General features: G+C 42.0%; 1 protein-coding gene and 1 non-coding gene across 4 annotated transcripts in view; both read right to left on the reverse strand.

Moving 5' to 3' along the window:
• Positions 1 to 12,052, reverse strand: part of SPSB4 (splA/ryanodine receptor domain and SOCS box containing 4) — a 149,910-nt gene that overhangs the window by 83,309 nt on the left and 54,549 nt on the right. Inside the window, exon 3 of one of the 3 annotated variants that reach the window (XM_064152752.1) lies at positions 7,710 to 7,738. The exons of the other annotated variants lie outside the window; for them this stretch is intronic. Coding sequence (XP_064008822.1) covers positions 7,734 to 7,738 — 5 coding nt within the window. The 3' untranslated portion in view covers positions 7,710 to 7,733. Of the gene's footprint in view, positions 1 to 7,709; positions 7,739 to 12,052 lie in introns of those variants that run through there. 3 annotated transcript variants of the gene reach the window in all.
• Positions 1,444 to 1,516, reverse strand: TRNAK-CUU (transfer RNA lysine (anticodon CUU)). The gene has a single exon. It is a non-coding gene; the product is annotated as a tRNA-Lys (tRNA).

A 12,052-nucleotide genomic window follows, 5' to 3' on the forward strand; every position in this document is an offset into this window, starting at 1 on the left:
GAAATTGTATGTGGCTTTATATCAATGTCACTAAACCAGAAGACCAAGCATGGTTAATAGGGAAGAACTGGGGAACTAGGTTGTGGGAAGCAGGGACAGATAGAGGTGCACATTTCCTTATCAAAAAGGAGCCAGTCTACCAGGAATCAGAACTGGTAGGACCCAACCCTGCACTGGAGGAAAACTGAAGTACCACAAACAGCAGCATGTCAGGGGATTTAAGTGAGACACAGGTAGATGTCCCTAGGGAAATCTCAGAATATGGGACTTTGTGGAAGATAATGCAAGCTAGCTCTGGGGTTTTTAATAAGACCAACCCTGACCTGGCCAAAGAGTGTTGGCTGTGTTACAACCTCCGACCCCCTTTCTATGAAGCTGTTGGGGTAATGGATAGGGCAAAAGGAATAAATGGGGCTAACCCAAAAGAATGTCTCTGGAAGAGGAATAAGGAAAGTACCCAAGGTATAACCCTCTCCCAGATAACAGGACAAGGACGATGTGTGGGTACCGTCCCCCTCAATAAAAAGCACTTATGCAACATTACAGTACAAAATCCAAAGCAGAGACATGGGACGGAATGGTTGCTTCCAGCTTCTAACACTCGATGGGTCTGTCAGAGTATAGGAATCACTCCTTGTTTATCCTAAAGAATTTTTTGATTATACTCATGATTATTGTATCCAAGTAGCTATTGTATCAAAGATCACTTACCACCCAAAGGATTATGTCCTCAAACAGCATACGACCCCAGAGCACCACCTCCAGAGGAGAGAACCTTTTACTGCCTTGACAATAGCAACTCTCTTAATGGTAGGAGGGGTGGGAGCTGGAACTGGGATAGCCTCTTTAGTAAATCAACAAAAGGAATTTAAGATATTAAGACTCTCTGTGGATGAAGATTTAAGTAAAATAGTGTGCTAGTTTGAAGCAAGCTAGAATGTTTTGGTAACAGAACTAGATAATGGGCAGTGAAATGAAAAACAGTTGTGTCTACTTCTCTCACAGTCACGCTGAGAACTCTGGGAAGAAGAAAGACTTCTTCTCCATTTTGTTTCACTCTCTTGCTTTTGCCTTAGACCTGGTCACATCTCATTAACCCTGCTCCAACTAACCCTGCTCCCTAACCTCTTGGCTGCACCTCTATTTTTCCTGAGAACTGGGGTAAGGTTGAGAGGGCCGGAGGGAGGTGTTGGGGTGGTTTGAGAGCCCCTCCTGGGGACTCAGGTTTCTGGGAGGGGAGTTGTGCTTTTGTATTGTTTATCCTTTGTATATTTCTGTATATAACTGTATATAACTGTATATATTGTAAATAGCTGCTTGTAAATTCTGCTAGCTGTAAATAAATTGCTTCATCTATATTCCCAGGGTCCGTCTGAGTTAGCTGGGGCAAATACAAAGTGTGGGGGGGCGGGGTAACCCCCAAACCATCACATTTTTAATTGGCGCCCAACGTGGGGCTCGAACCCACGACCCTGGGATTAAGAGTCCCATGCTCTACCGACTGAGCTAGCCGGGCAAATTCAAAAGTGTGGGGGGGCGGGGTAACCCCCAAACCATCACATTTTTAATTGGCTTTCCCAACGTGGGGCTAGATATTTCAGTGAGTGGAAATTAGCTCTGGGAATTAAGATGAAGCTAATCAAGCAGCTATTGTATTTGGTTGGTGCATTGCTCTGGTCTGGTTTTGTTTTCTTGGCATTTAATTGGATAAAAGCTCAAATTGTTGCTTATTTTATTGATCTGGCTTATAATAAGGCTAAAGCTAAGGTTTCAGATATGTTCTGGAGCTGGGGTGATTTGATTCTTGGTTATGCTGGTTTTAATATCTCTGAGAATATTACCAAGGATATTACAGGAGCTCTGGTCAATAATGTGACAATCAATGGAAATTCTGCTTTAAATATGGCTCTAATGAGAGTTATTCAGCCTAAGACAGGAATTCCAACTGTTTGTTTAGGTACATGCTCATGTAAAACTGTTTTTCTTCTCACAGTTTTTAATATTTGCCTCATGATTTTAATATTCATATTAATTTTGGCATTATTGGTGAAAAATTCAAAACCAGCTTCTGTAAGAGCTAGAAAAATTCTGTGTCTCAGAAGCAGTCGCTTTCACAGCAAAACAAGGGAACACAGTCATCGGCTTCCCCCTTGCCAGCCTCTGCCCCTCCTTCTCCAAGTGCTGGGAACACAGCCAGTGTTCCTGCCAATAACGTAAACAATGACAAGGTAACCACTGGAAATCAAACTCATGGACCTCTGCACCACAGGCAAGCACTCTACCACAGAGCCACCAAGACATTGCTAATGCTTTCTTCTCTATTCCCATAGCAAAGGAGTGCAGGCCTCAGTTTGCATTCACCTGGAGAGGAATCCAGTACCAGTTCAATCGTTTGCCTCAGGGGTGGAAACACAGCTCAACCATCTGTCACTCAGTCATCCACAATGTACTGGAGAAAGGTAAAGCTCCAGAGCACATCCAGTACATCGACGACATCATTGTGTGGGGCCAAACTGCTAAGGAAGTCTTCGAGAAAGGTAACAAAATCATTGACATTCTGTTGCAAGCAGGTTTTGCCATTAAGAGAGACAAGGTCAAAGGACCTGCCAAAGAAATTCAGTTTCTGGGAGTGCGGTGGCAGGATGGTCGCTGTTACATTCCTCAGGATGTGATCAACAAAGTCTCTACCATGGCTGTTCCCACCAGTAAGAAGGACACACTTTCTTTCCTTGGTGTGGTGGGATTTTGGAGACTACACATTCCTGGTTTCAGTCAGATTGTCAAACCTCTGCATGATGTGACTCGTAAGAGAAACAATTTCGAGTGGGGACCTGAACAACAAGCAGCCTTTGATCAAATCAAACGAGAAATAGTCCATGCAGTGGGCTTGGGTCCTGTGAGATCTGGTCCGGACATTAAAAACATTCTGTACACGGCTGCCAGTGACAATGGTCCAACTTGGAGTCTTTGGCAGAGAGCTCCAAATGAGACACGTGGTCGTCCACTTGGTTTCTGGGGACGTTGTTACAGAGGTTCAGAGACAAATTATACTGCAACAGAGAAAGAGATTCTAGCAGCCTATGAGGGAGTGAAAGCAGCTTCTGAAGTGATTGGAACTGAGTCACAATTGCTTTTAGCTCCTAGACTGCCAGTTCTTAACTGGATGTTCAAGGGCAAAGGTTCATCACCACATCATGCCACAGATGCAACCTGGTCTAAATGGATGGCTTTGATAACCCAGCGAGCACGAATGGGTAATCTTGACCGACCTGGTCTGGTGGAGGTGATCACCAACTGGCCGGAAGGCACAGACTGTTCCAAACCTCCAGAGGAGAAAATAACTCGTGCTAAGGAAGCTCCTCCCTATGGTGATCTCTCTGATCAGGAAAAGAACTATGCTTTGTTCACAGATGGTTCCTGTCGTCTTGTTGGGAACAAGCGAATATGGAAGTCAGCAGTTTGGAGTCCAACCAGGAGAGTTACCGAAACGAAAGATGGCGAAGGAGAATCCAGTCAGTTTGCTGAGGTAAAAGCTGTTCAACTTGCTCTTGATGTGGCTGAACGTGAAAATTGGCCTATCCTTTACCTCTACACCGACTCGTGGATGGTAGCCAATGCTCTATGGGGTTGGCTAAAGGACTGGAAGAAGCATGGTTGGCAGAGGAAAGGAAAGCCTATTTGGTGTGCTGATCTATGGCAGGACATTGATGCACGGCTGGAGAGAACTCCAGTGAAGGTGCAGCACGTAGACGCACACATGCCTAAGAGCAGAGCCACTGAGGAACATCAACATAACCAGAAGGCAGACCAAGCTGCTAAGATTGCTCAAGCTGATACCAACTCTGAACTTGACATTGACCTTGATTGGAAACACCGAGGTGAGCTGTTCTTAGCTCGGTGGGCCCATGACTCATCTGGACATCAAGGCAGAGATGGAACATACCGATGGGCTCGCGATAGGTCAATTGACTTGTCCATGGACGCTATCATCCAAGTCATCTATGACTGTGACATTTGTGCTGCTATTAAGCAGGCTTAGCGAATCAGACCATTATGGTATGGTGAGAGATGGTCAAAGTACAAGTATGGTGAAGCCTGGCAGATTGACTACATCACTTTACCTCGATCTCGTTCTGGTAAGCAGTATGTGCTAACGATGGTAGAAGCCAGCACTGGATGGTTGGAAACCTATTCAGTTCCACATGCTACTGCACGTAACACCATTGTTGGTTTGGAGAGACAAATACTGTGGAGACATGGAACTCCAGAGAGAATTGAGTCAGACAATGGTACTCATTTCAAGAACAATCTTGTGAAAAGCTGGGCCAAAGAGCATGGTATTGAATGGATCTATCACATACCCTACTATGCACCAGCTTCAGGGAAGATTGAACGCTACAATGGTTTGCTGAAAACCACCCTCAAAGCCATGGGGGGTGGAACTCTGAAAAACTGGGACAAACATTTAGCACAAGCTACCTGGTTGGTAAATAGTAGAGGTTCAGTAAACAGAGCAGGACCTGCACAATCAGATTTGGTCCAAACAGTAGACGGTGATAAAGTTCCTGTTGTACGTGAGAAGAATCTGTTAGGGAAAACTGTTTGGGTATTGTCTCCTTCGGGCGAAGGGAAACCTGTCCGAGGGGTGGTTTCTGCTGAAGGTCCTGGTCATACATATTGGGTAATGCAGGAGAATGGTGAAATCCAGTGTATTCCACAGAGAAATCTAACTTTAGCTGAGAGAGTTTAAATTCAAGCTGTTAGGAGTTTTCTGTTCTAGGTAACATCGGCGCCCAACACTGAAAGAATCTACGATAGAATCTACAGTATGTGAGCACGAACCCAACATCACCTGGGAGTCCCTGTTCTGAGCTTTTGAATCACCTACATCTGATTGAAGTGTGAACTGAACTTGTATATATTGTTTTAGTGTAAATATTGGTTTAGATTACATTGGATAATTCTCAGCGATACTCTGAGCGAAGTAGACAAGGGGTGGATTGTGCTAGTTTGAAGCAAGCTAGAATGTTTTGGTAACAGAACTAGATAACGGGCAGTGAAATGAAAAACAATTGTGTCTACTTCTCTCACAGTCACGCTGAGAACTCTGGGAAGAAGAAAGACTTTTTCTCCATTTTGTTTCACTCTCTTGCTTTTGCCTTAGACCTGGTCACATCTCATTAACCCTGCTCCAACTAACCCTGCTCCCTAACCTCTTGGCTGCACCTCTATTTTTCCTGAGAACTGGGGTAAGGTTGAGAGGGCCGGGGGAAGGTGTTGGGGTGGTTTGAGAGCCCCTCCTGGGGACTCAGGTTTCTGGGAGGGGAGTTGTGCTTTTGTATTGTTTATCCTTTGTATATTTCTGTATATAACTGTATATAACTGTATATATTGTAAATAGCTGCTTGTAAATTCTGCTAGCTGTAAATAAATTGCTTCATCTATATTCCCAGGGTCCGTCTGAGTTAGCTGGGGCAAATTCAAAAGTGTGGGGGGGCGGGGTAACCCCCAAACCATCACAAATAGAATGTCAGATTGAGGGGTTGGTAAAATCACTAAGGTCATTGTCAGAGGTAGCACTGCAAAATCGTAGAGGTTTAGATTTGCTATTCCTAAAGGAGGGAGGTCTTTGTGTGGCATTGAAAGAGGAATGTTGCTCTTATGCAGACCACACGGGTAATCGATTCTATGAATGAGTTAAAAAAGGAGATAGAGCAGAGAAAAAGGGAAAATGAGGCACATCAGAGCTGGTACGAGAATTGGTTTAGCTACTCTCCTTGGTTGACTACTTTACTTTCAACTATTGCAGGGCCAGTGATTCTGTTGATGTTGGGACTTACTTTTGGGCCATGTATATTCAACAAGTTGATTACTATGGTAAAAAGTCGTTTGGAAGCTGCACATCTCATGTTTATAAGGGCCAAATATGAACAGTTGTCTGTAGATGAAACACTAGAGACACTAGAATTAGCTAAAGAAGAGTTACAAAGATTTAGTGAACAAAAATGAAGAAGAAGAGAAATGGGGGATTGTGATAGGGAATGATGTGTTTTGTTCACTAAAATAATGTAATAGAAGGGTTTTAATAAGTTTTGAGTTTCAGAAGCCCAGGTCAGAGGTCTGCCCTGCCTGAGAGGATTTTCCCGCCTGCCTTGCCTGAGAGGTTTCCCGCCAAGCGATCACCAGGGGGTCGGAAGAAACCCCTCGGCAACAGCAACACACATGCGCAGAGTGCTTGTTTTACCTCGAAGGGGACCTGTCAGCGGCGGTGGGCGGACTATAAAAGAGGGGGACCGGGACCAGCTGGGCGCGGCAAGTGGTCGGAGCGGGGACTCCCCCTTGTCCAGCACTGATTCTTGCCTCTTATCCTGCTTGCTCATTGTAATTAAATAAATTCTAATTGGACTTTGAGATTTTTGTCCCCGAAATTTATCACAAAAACCACCTGCTGAAATGCTGCACCATTCGAGTAGTGGAAGTTCAGTGATGACTGAAAAGAGACTAAACTCAAATTGCAGTGGCTGAAAAAATCGAAACCCCTCTATGTATGAAGAGTCTAAATGAGCATTCATAACGATCACCACTGCTGCAAGTTATTTTGTTCAAGACAGTAACAATGAAACTGGCAAAAAGGAGGTCAATCTAATGCTGCTTTAAGAACCGACAGCACACCGTGGTACTAAAGTGTCACGCTGCAGCTTCTAAAGTGTCACACTGCAGAGCCAGTTAGAGCCACCTCATGGCTTTTCTATAGCTACATGGAATTCAGTCTTGGCTGGCTGCATCTGAACAGTGAGGAGAAGGGGAGGAGGCCAAGGAGAAGAGGAAGAAACCAAGAGTGACCCAGATGGTCACATGCCAGCAGGCTTGGCAATCAAGAGTGACAGCCACTACCAGGCATCACAGACCTCCAGAGGCTCTGAGCACAAATCTTAGGAACCAGCTAAGAAATACACACATACACTCACAATCTGCTAAGCATTAAATCCCTGGGCACATGCAACTAAGGGACATTTAGGCAACGTCTCCAGGGACACTACACTAAATGACTACACCTTCTAATGTACTTCAGGTCACATGTCTTTGCCACCCTAATTATAACCAGAAATCATTCACTGTTTGTTGTTTTTCCTGTGAGGCAGGAAACAACCAGATGCTGATGGCAGGAGAAGTTCCCCAGAGGCCACTGAATTCTGCACCACAATTACCCAACAAAAAGAGTAGTAGCATCTTTGGAGACTGCTGTCTGCACCACACCATGGTGTAATCACACAGTTGGCTTCACATAAGAAAAAAAAAAAAAAAAAAGACCTGAATGGGCTTGATGAGAACTTCAAGACAGCCCCTAAAATGGGTACGAATTAAATGTATGTATTAATTCACCATGGATGGCCTGTATGGGGCATGGATACTTTGGCTCTGTCTGTAGAAACTTACTTGTAAATCTATAATGCAGCCAAAGCATAGACATCATCACCTAAAAGACAGATAAAGATCAGGAAAAATTTGCAGTCTAATCCTGCTTAATTCAGAACATTTAATTCTTTGGAAGTGTCATGTTGGTAAAGGAAAAAAACAAGATGCCAAAGCAAGTCAAGGAGACCTTAAACGTTTTCACTGAGACCAACAGTGACACAGAACCAGAAGCAAAACAGGTATTGGCTGTGAGAAGTTCCAGGAGAGCCCGGAGTCAATGCCTCCCTCATCTGCCCACTGGAAAAAAATCAATCTTCTTATTCTGCAGATTAAGAAAAGCATTTTCCAAATGAATCCATTCTACTGTGATTTTCAGTATCCAACAAAACTAAGGACTTCTTGACATTCAAATAAAATAATTCCCACTCTTTTTTTTTATACTTATATTCAGAGGATTGATTCAAATTTAGGAATATTCAAGACCCATCTAGACAGCTTTGCACAACTGCATTGTTATGAGTCATTCACTTGGCTTACCCCAATTGCATCAAAGGTAATTTCTCAGTTCTTAAATCACAAGACTTTAGAGAAGTCTGCAAAAAAACTAGCAGAATCAGCTGAACAGAGCTCATTTTTCAAATCCAAAGAAATAGATAATATCATTTGAAGATTAAAGAAAGAAAACCAGAATAAGTCCATTCAGAAAAGGGCAGCACAGCACCTTCTTCCTTGCCTCCTAAAAATAAACCCAGTACTTTGTAATAATACTCACTGCAGAGAAGCAGCATCACCCAAACCTGTTCTCTAGCAGAAGACACTCCTCCATCACTAGCTCAATCAACAGAGAAGACTTTTTGAACTAAGAGATACCATTTACCAGCAGCCCCTAGATTTTAAATGAGCACACAGCTCATTTCTGAACTCCACAAAGAATCAAAACATTATTGTCAGATTAGCATTGGGAAATGGATTTACCATCTGCCTTTTAAGTTAAAAATATCAATCCCAACATCTTGAAAAACAGGTGGCTTTCTAACAACGAGTGTTCTCACATTGACTATGTAAATACAGTTTTCTTCTTAGTACTGTGAAACTTCCCAAGCACAGAGAACATTCAATTGCCATTTTCACCTGTTCTAGGAGTAGGTCAGTACAACCTACATTCATGTATTTCTTCAAACACTAACTATGTAGAGTTAGCCAAAAGCTCTTGTTTAAATTAACACTGCAGAGTTGTGCACTGAAGAGAGACTGTATCCCAGGAGAGGTTAAAATTAATGGTGTTTGTATCTACACCTTATCCTGATCATAAGAGTGACTAAACATACAAGTAAGGGGAAAACAGAAAATAAGGACATTTGTTATTGCAAGTAATTGTCACAATGGAAAAATAAATACTTGTACAAAATGTTAAATTTAGCTCCCTCCTGCCTAATGATTATTAACATGCTTTTTTTCCTCTTTTCCTGTAGTAGTCTTCTTCCACTTGCAAGAGACTCTACCTTCATGACACTTCCAAAAAACATTAAAATCAGAATGTTATTTGTGGGTTAGTTAGGATTTAGGAACATAAAATGCACTTATGTAAGTACCACTTGATAGCTGAACTCACATTGAGTTTTGAATATTTACATCTGCAAGTTGTCCTCTTCTAAGTATAAAAGAAAACTGAAATCTTTCCCAGGTACAGTTGTGTGTGATTTTTTATTTTCTACCTAGGAAAGCAGATCTTATTCCCTATTTAATGTAACAGGATCACTGCGACAGCTTATTAAGAGGTCTTATAAATCAGAACAGGTACACTGAATTTGTGTTAAACCAAAATGACAATAACTCTGAACTGGGGAATAAGTGATTTACTATAATACGGTGAAAGTTGCTTTTAGATTTATGCTCACTCATGTTTCATACACAAAGTCTTTCTTGATGCCTGCATTTTAAGGAAGTTTCTATCAACACAAAAAACTTGGGAATGGAAACCAGATGGTGGTTCCATCCAGATGGTCTAGTGTGAAGTTACTTGGAGCTCAGAATTTTGTTGACCAGCTTATTCAAGTGGGTTGCTGAGAAACTTACCACAGCAGCATTATAGTTTTTCTTGCTCTAAGAGTAACAGGAAAAACAAGATGATGGGCCAATTTTCACAACCCAGTATTTCCCAGTAACAGCAAAATATGGTAGAGGAGAGCCCTCTAAGTAGATAGATTCCCCTCGCCCCAAAGGTCATACTTTTTCAGACACTTTTGAAAACATGACGTCTCTAGCCAAATAATTTCCACTGCAATTCCTCAGCAGTAAGCTTTCAGATGCTCTCTCATGTATGGAACAGCTCATATACAGCCCCAAACCAGGTAAGTACTCAGCCCTGCCACACTACAGCCATACAGTATCTCAACACTACAACATAAGCTGGATGTTTAGAGAAGCAGAGAAGCAGTATATAGGTGAGGATGGGATTGCTGCTGCTTCACAGCCAGAGAAGTTGCTGAAGGCACAAACCCTCCTGGTACAAAGTCCAAATTGTCACTCCATTTTCTTCCATTTCTGTTCTGGTTTAAAGCCAACCTTCTTTTTTTTCCCCACTAATATTTTAAGACTATAGCTTATCTATGCATTATGTATTAAAGGTGTCTGGAAAAAATGGGCCAGAGAAAGCCTGGAATTTGCTCTGCATAACTGATTTAGGTAAAAAAATTGCAGTCTCAGGAAGCTCCTGACTGCATACAAACGCTAATAATTTTGTTCAGTGCTGCCAGTTTATTGACGTTTCACTTCAGAAGTGTTGCCTAGGATGATGATAAAAGGCTGCAACTCCAGTATTTCAAGTACACCAAGCAACGTGCTGGATTTTGAAAAGGTTTGCATCATAGATGATTTAGCTTCTGTTTTATTCTTGGTCAGTGAAATTATAAAATACTTTAAAACTTCTTACTGGTGATAAGTTACACCTGAAACTCAATGCAATTTTTTAGAGGACACAAGATCTGTTATGTAGAAACAACAGTCTTCAGAAAATTCAGATAAACAGAATTTTAGAAACACAGAAGTCCATCAGAAATAGATTCAGAATATTTTAAATCAGGGTTAATTTAGGCTCTCTGAGCCAGAAATACTAAGAGTTCACTCATTTCTACGCATTGAGAAGTTCAGTTGTGAAGTCACAGATGACAAAAGACCCTATGAGATGACAACAGAATCAGAGTGATTTCTGTAAAAAAATTGATACTGAAAATACAGCAAACAGTAGTCAAGTTCTTTGACTTACACAGGTCTTAGTTTGACTTACAAAAACAAGGAGTTGCCAATGGCCAGGGAAGCCCACCCAACACAGCTCTATGTAACACAAAGAATTTTCACTGCCCACCATATAGTTGGAGGTTGAGAACTGAGCTCCCCTGCTCCTGGTAGGAAAAAATCCTGAGGAAAGTAAAGAACTTAAAGCAGGGATGCTTGGTCATTCAGAAGCTTGGGTAGTCCTTACCTTTCTTTTCCATGCATGACTTGGCTTACTACACATCAAAAAAATCTTAGCATCTTCCCCTTTTTAACCCTGCCTTCTAAGCAGCAACACTTTTTCATGTTTGTTCTTGTTGGCAAGACTAGCTGGCTCATTCCACCTTTTACTTTTCATACTCCCTTGACACACATTCTGTTGCCTGTGAGTCATCTTTGCCTCATGATACTATTGATTCTTTGCACACTGTAGCTATTTTTTCCCAGAGGCCAGTATGCATAATTTAAACATTTAAATCCCAATCAAAAATAAAAGCAAAGCATGTGTTAGCACTACTCCCTTCCCAAGGCAAAAAAAAAAAGCCAAAGTTGGCTTTTTAACCTAAAACCAATGCAATTACACTTCCTGAAGTCTCCAGGCAAAGCTATCCTCCTTTCCCTAATGTGTCATGAACAAATTATTTAGAAGTACAAAAGCACTGGCTGCAACTAAATACTAACCTACACTTAATGAACTGCAGATTTTGCAGGATGTTTAAAGTTCCCCCTCTGATCTCTCTGAACTTTGGCCTTCATTTGTTTACAGAGGCAGAGGCCAAAAGGTCACACCACTAAAACCAGCAAATTGTTTACACATGTGGCAAGCACGCATGGGGGTGTATGTGTGTGTGTGTGTGGTGGGGGTAATGTAGTCATGGCTACAGCCATATACAGCACCTTAAAGCAACTGCTTTAGCTAAAATAACAAAGATAGGGTGAGTCCACAGAGGTGATGAGACCACCTTCTAGGGCAACGAAACTTAATGCAAGGCAAGAAACTAATTGGTATTTCTCCAGAAGCCAACACACACATTCTGGGCCACTCTCTTCCAAGTCACTCACTGCACGGTGCTTGGTTTATGAGAAATATCAGCCTTTGATATCACCAGTGGCAAAATTTTACGTATTTTTAAAAGAGCAAGTGCTAGTTCAGGACCGTGGCAGTTAACAGGACTTAGAGGAGTACTGTAAGAAAGATGGTGACAAACATTTTAGCAGGGTCAGTTGTGAAAGAACAAGGGATGATGGTTTTAAACTAAAAGAGGGGAGATTTAGACTAGACAGAAAAAAAGAATTTCTACAAGGAAACACTGTCACAGGTTGCCCATTCCTGGAAATATTCCAGGCCAGGCTGGATAGGACT

This window comes from Pogoniulus pusillus, chromosome 13, assembly GCF_015220805.1.
Source record: "Pogoniulus pusillus isolate bPogPus1 chromosome 13, bPogPus1.pri, whole genome shotgun sequence".
NCBI classification, from domain to species: domain Eukaryota; kingdom Metazoa; phylum Chordata; class Aves; order Piciformes; family Lybiidae; genus Pogoniulus; species Pogoniulus pusillus.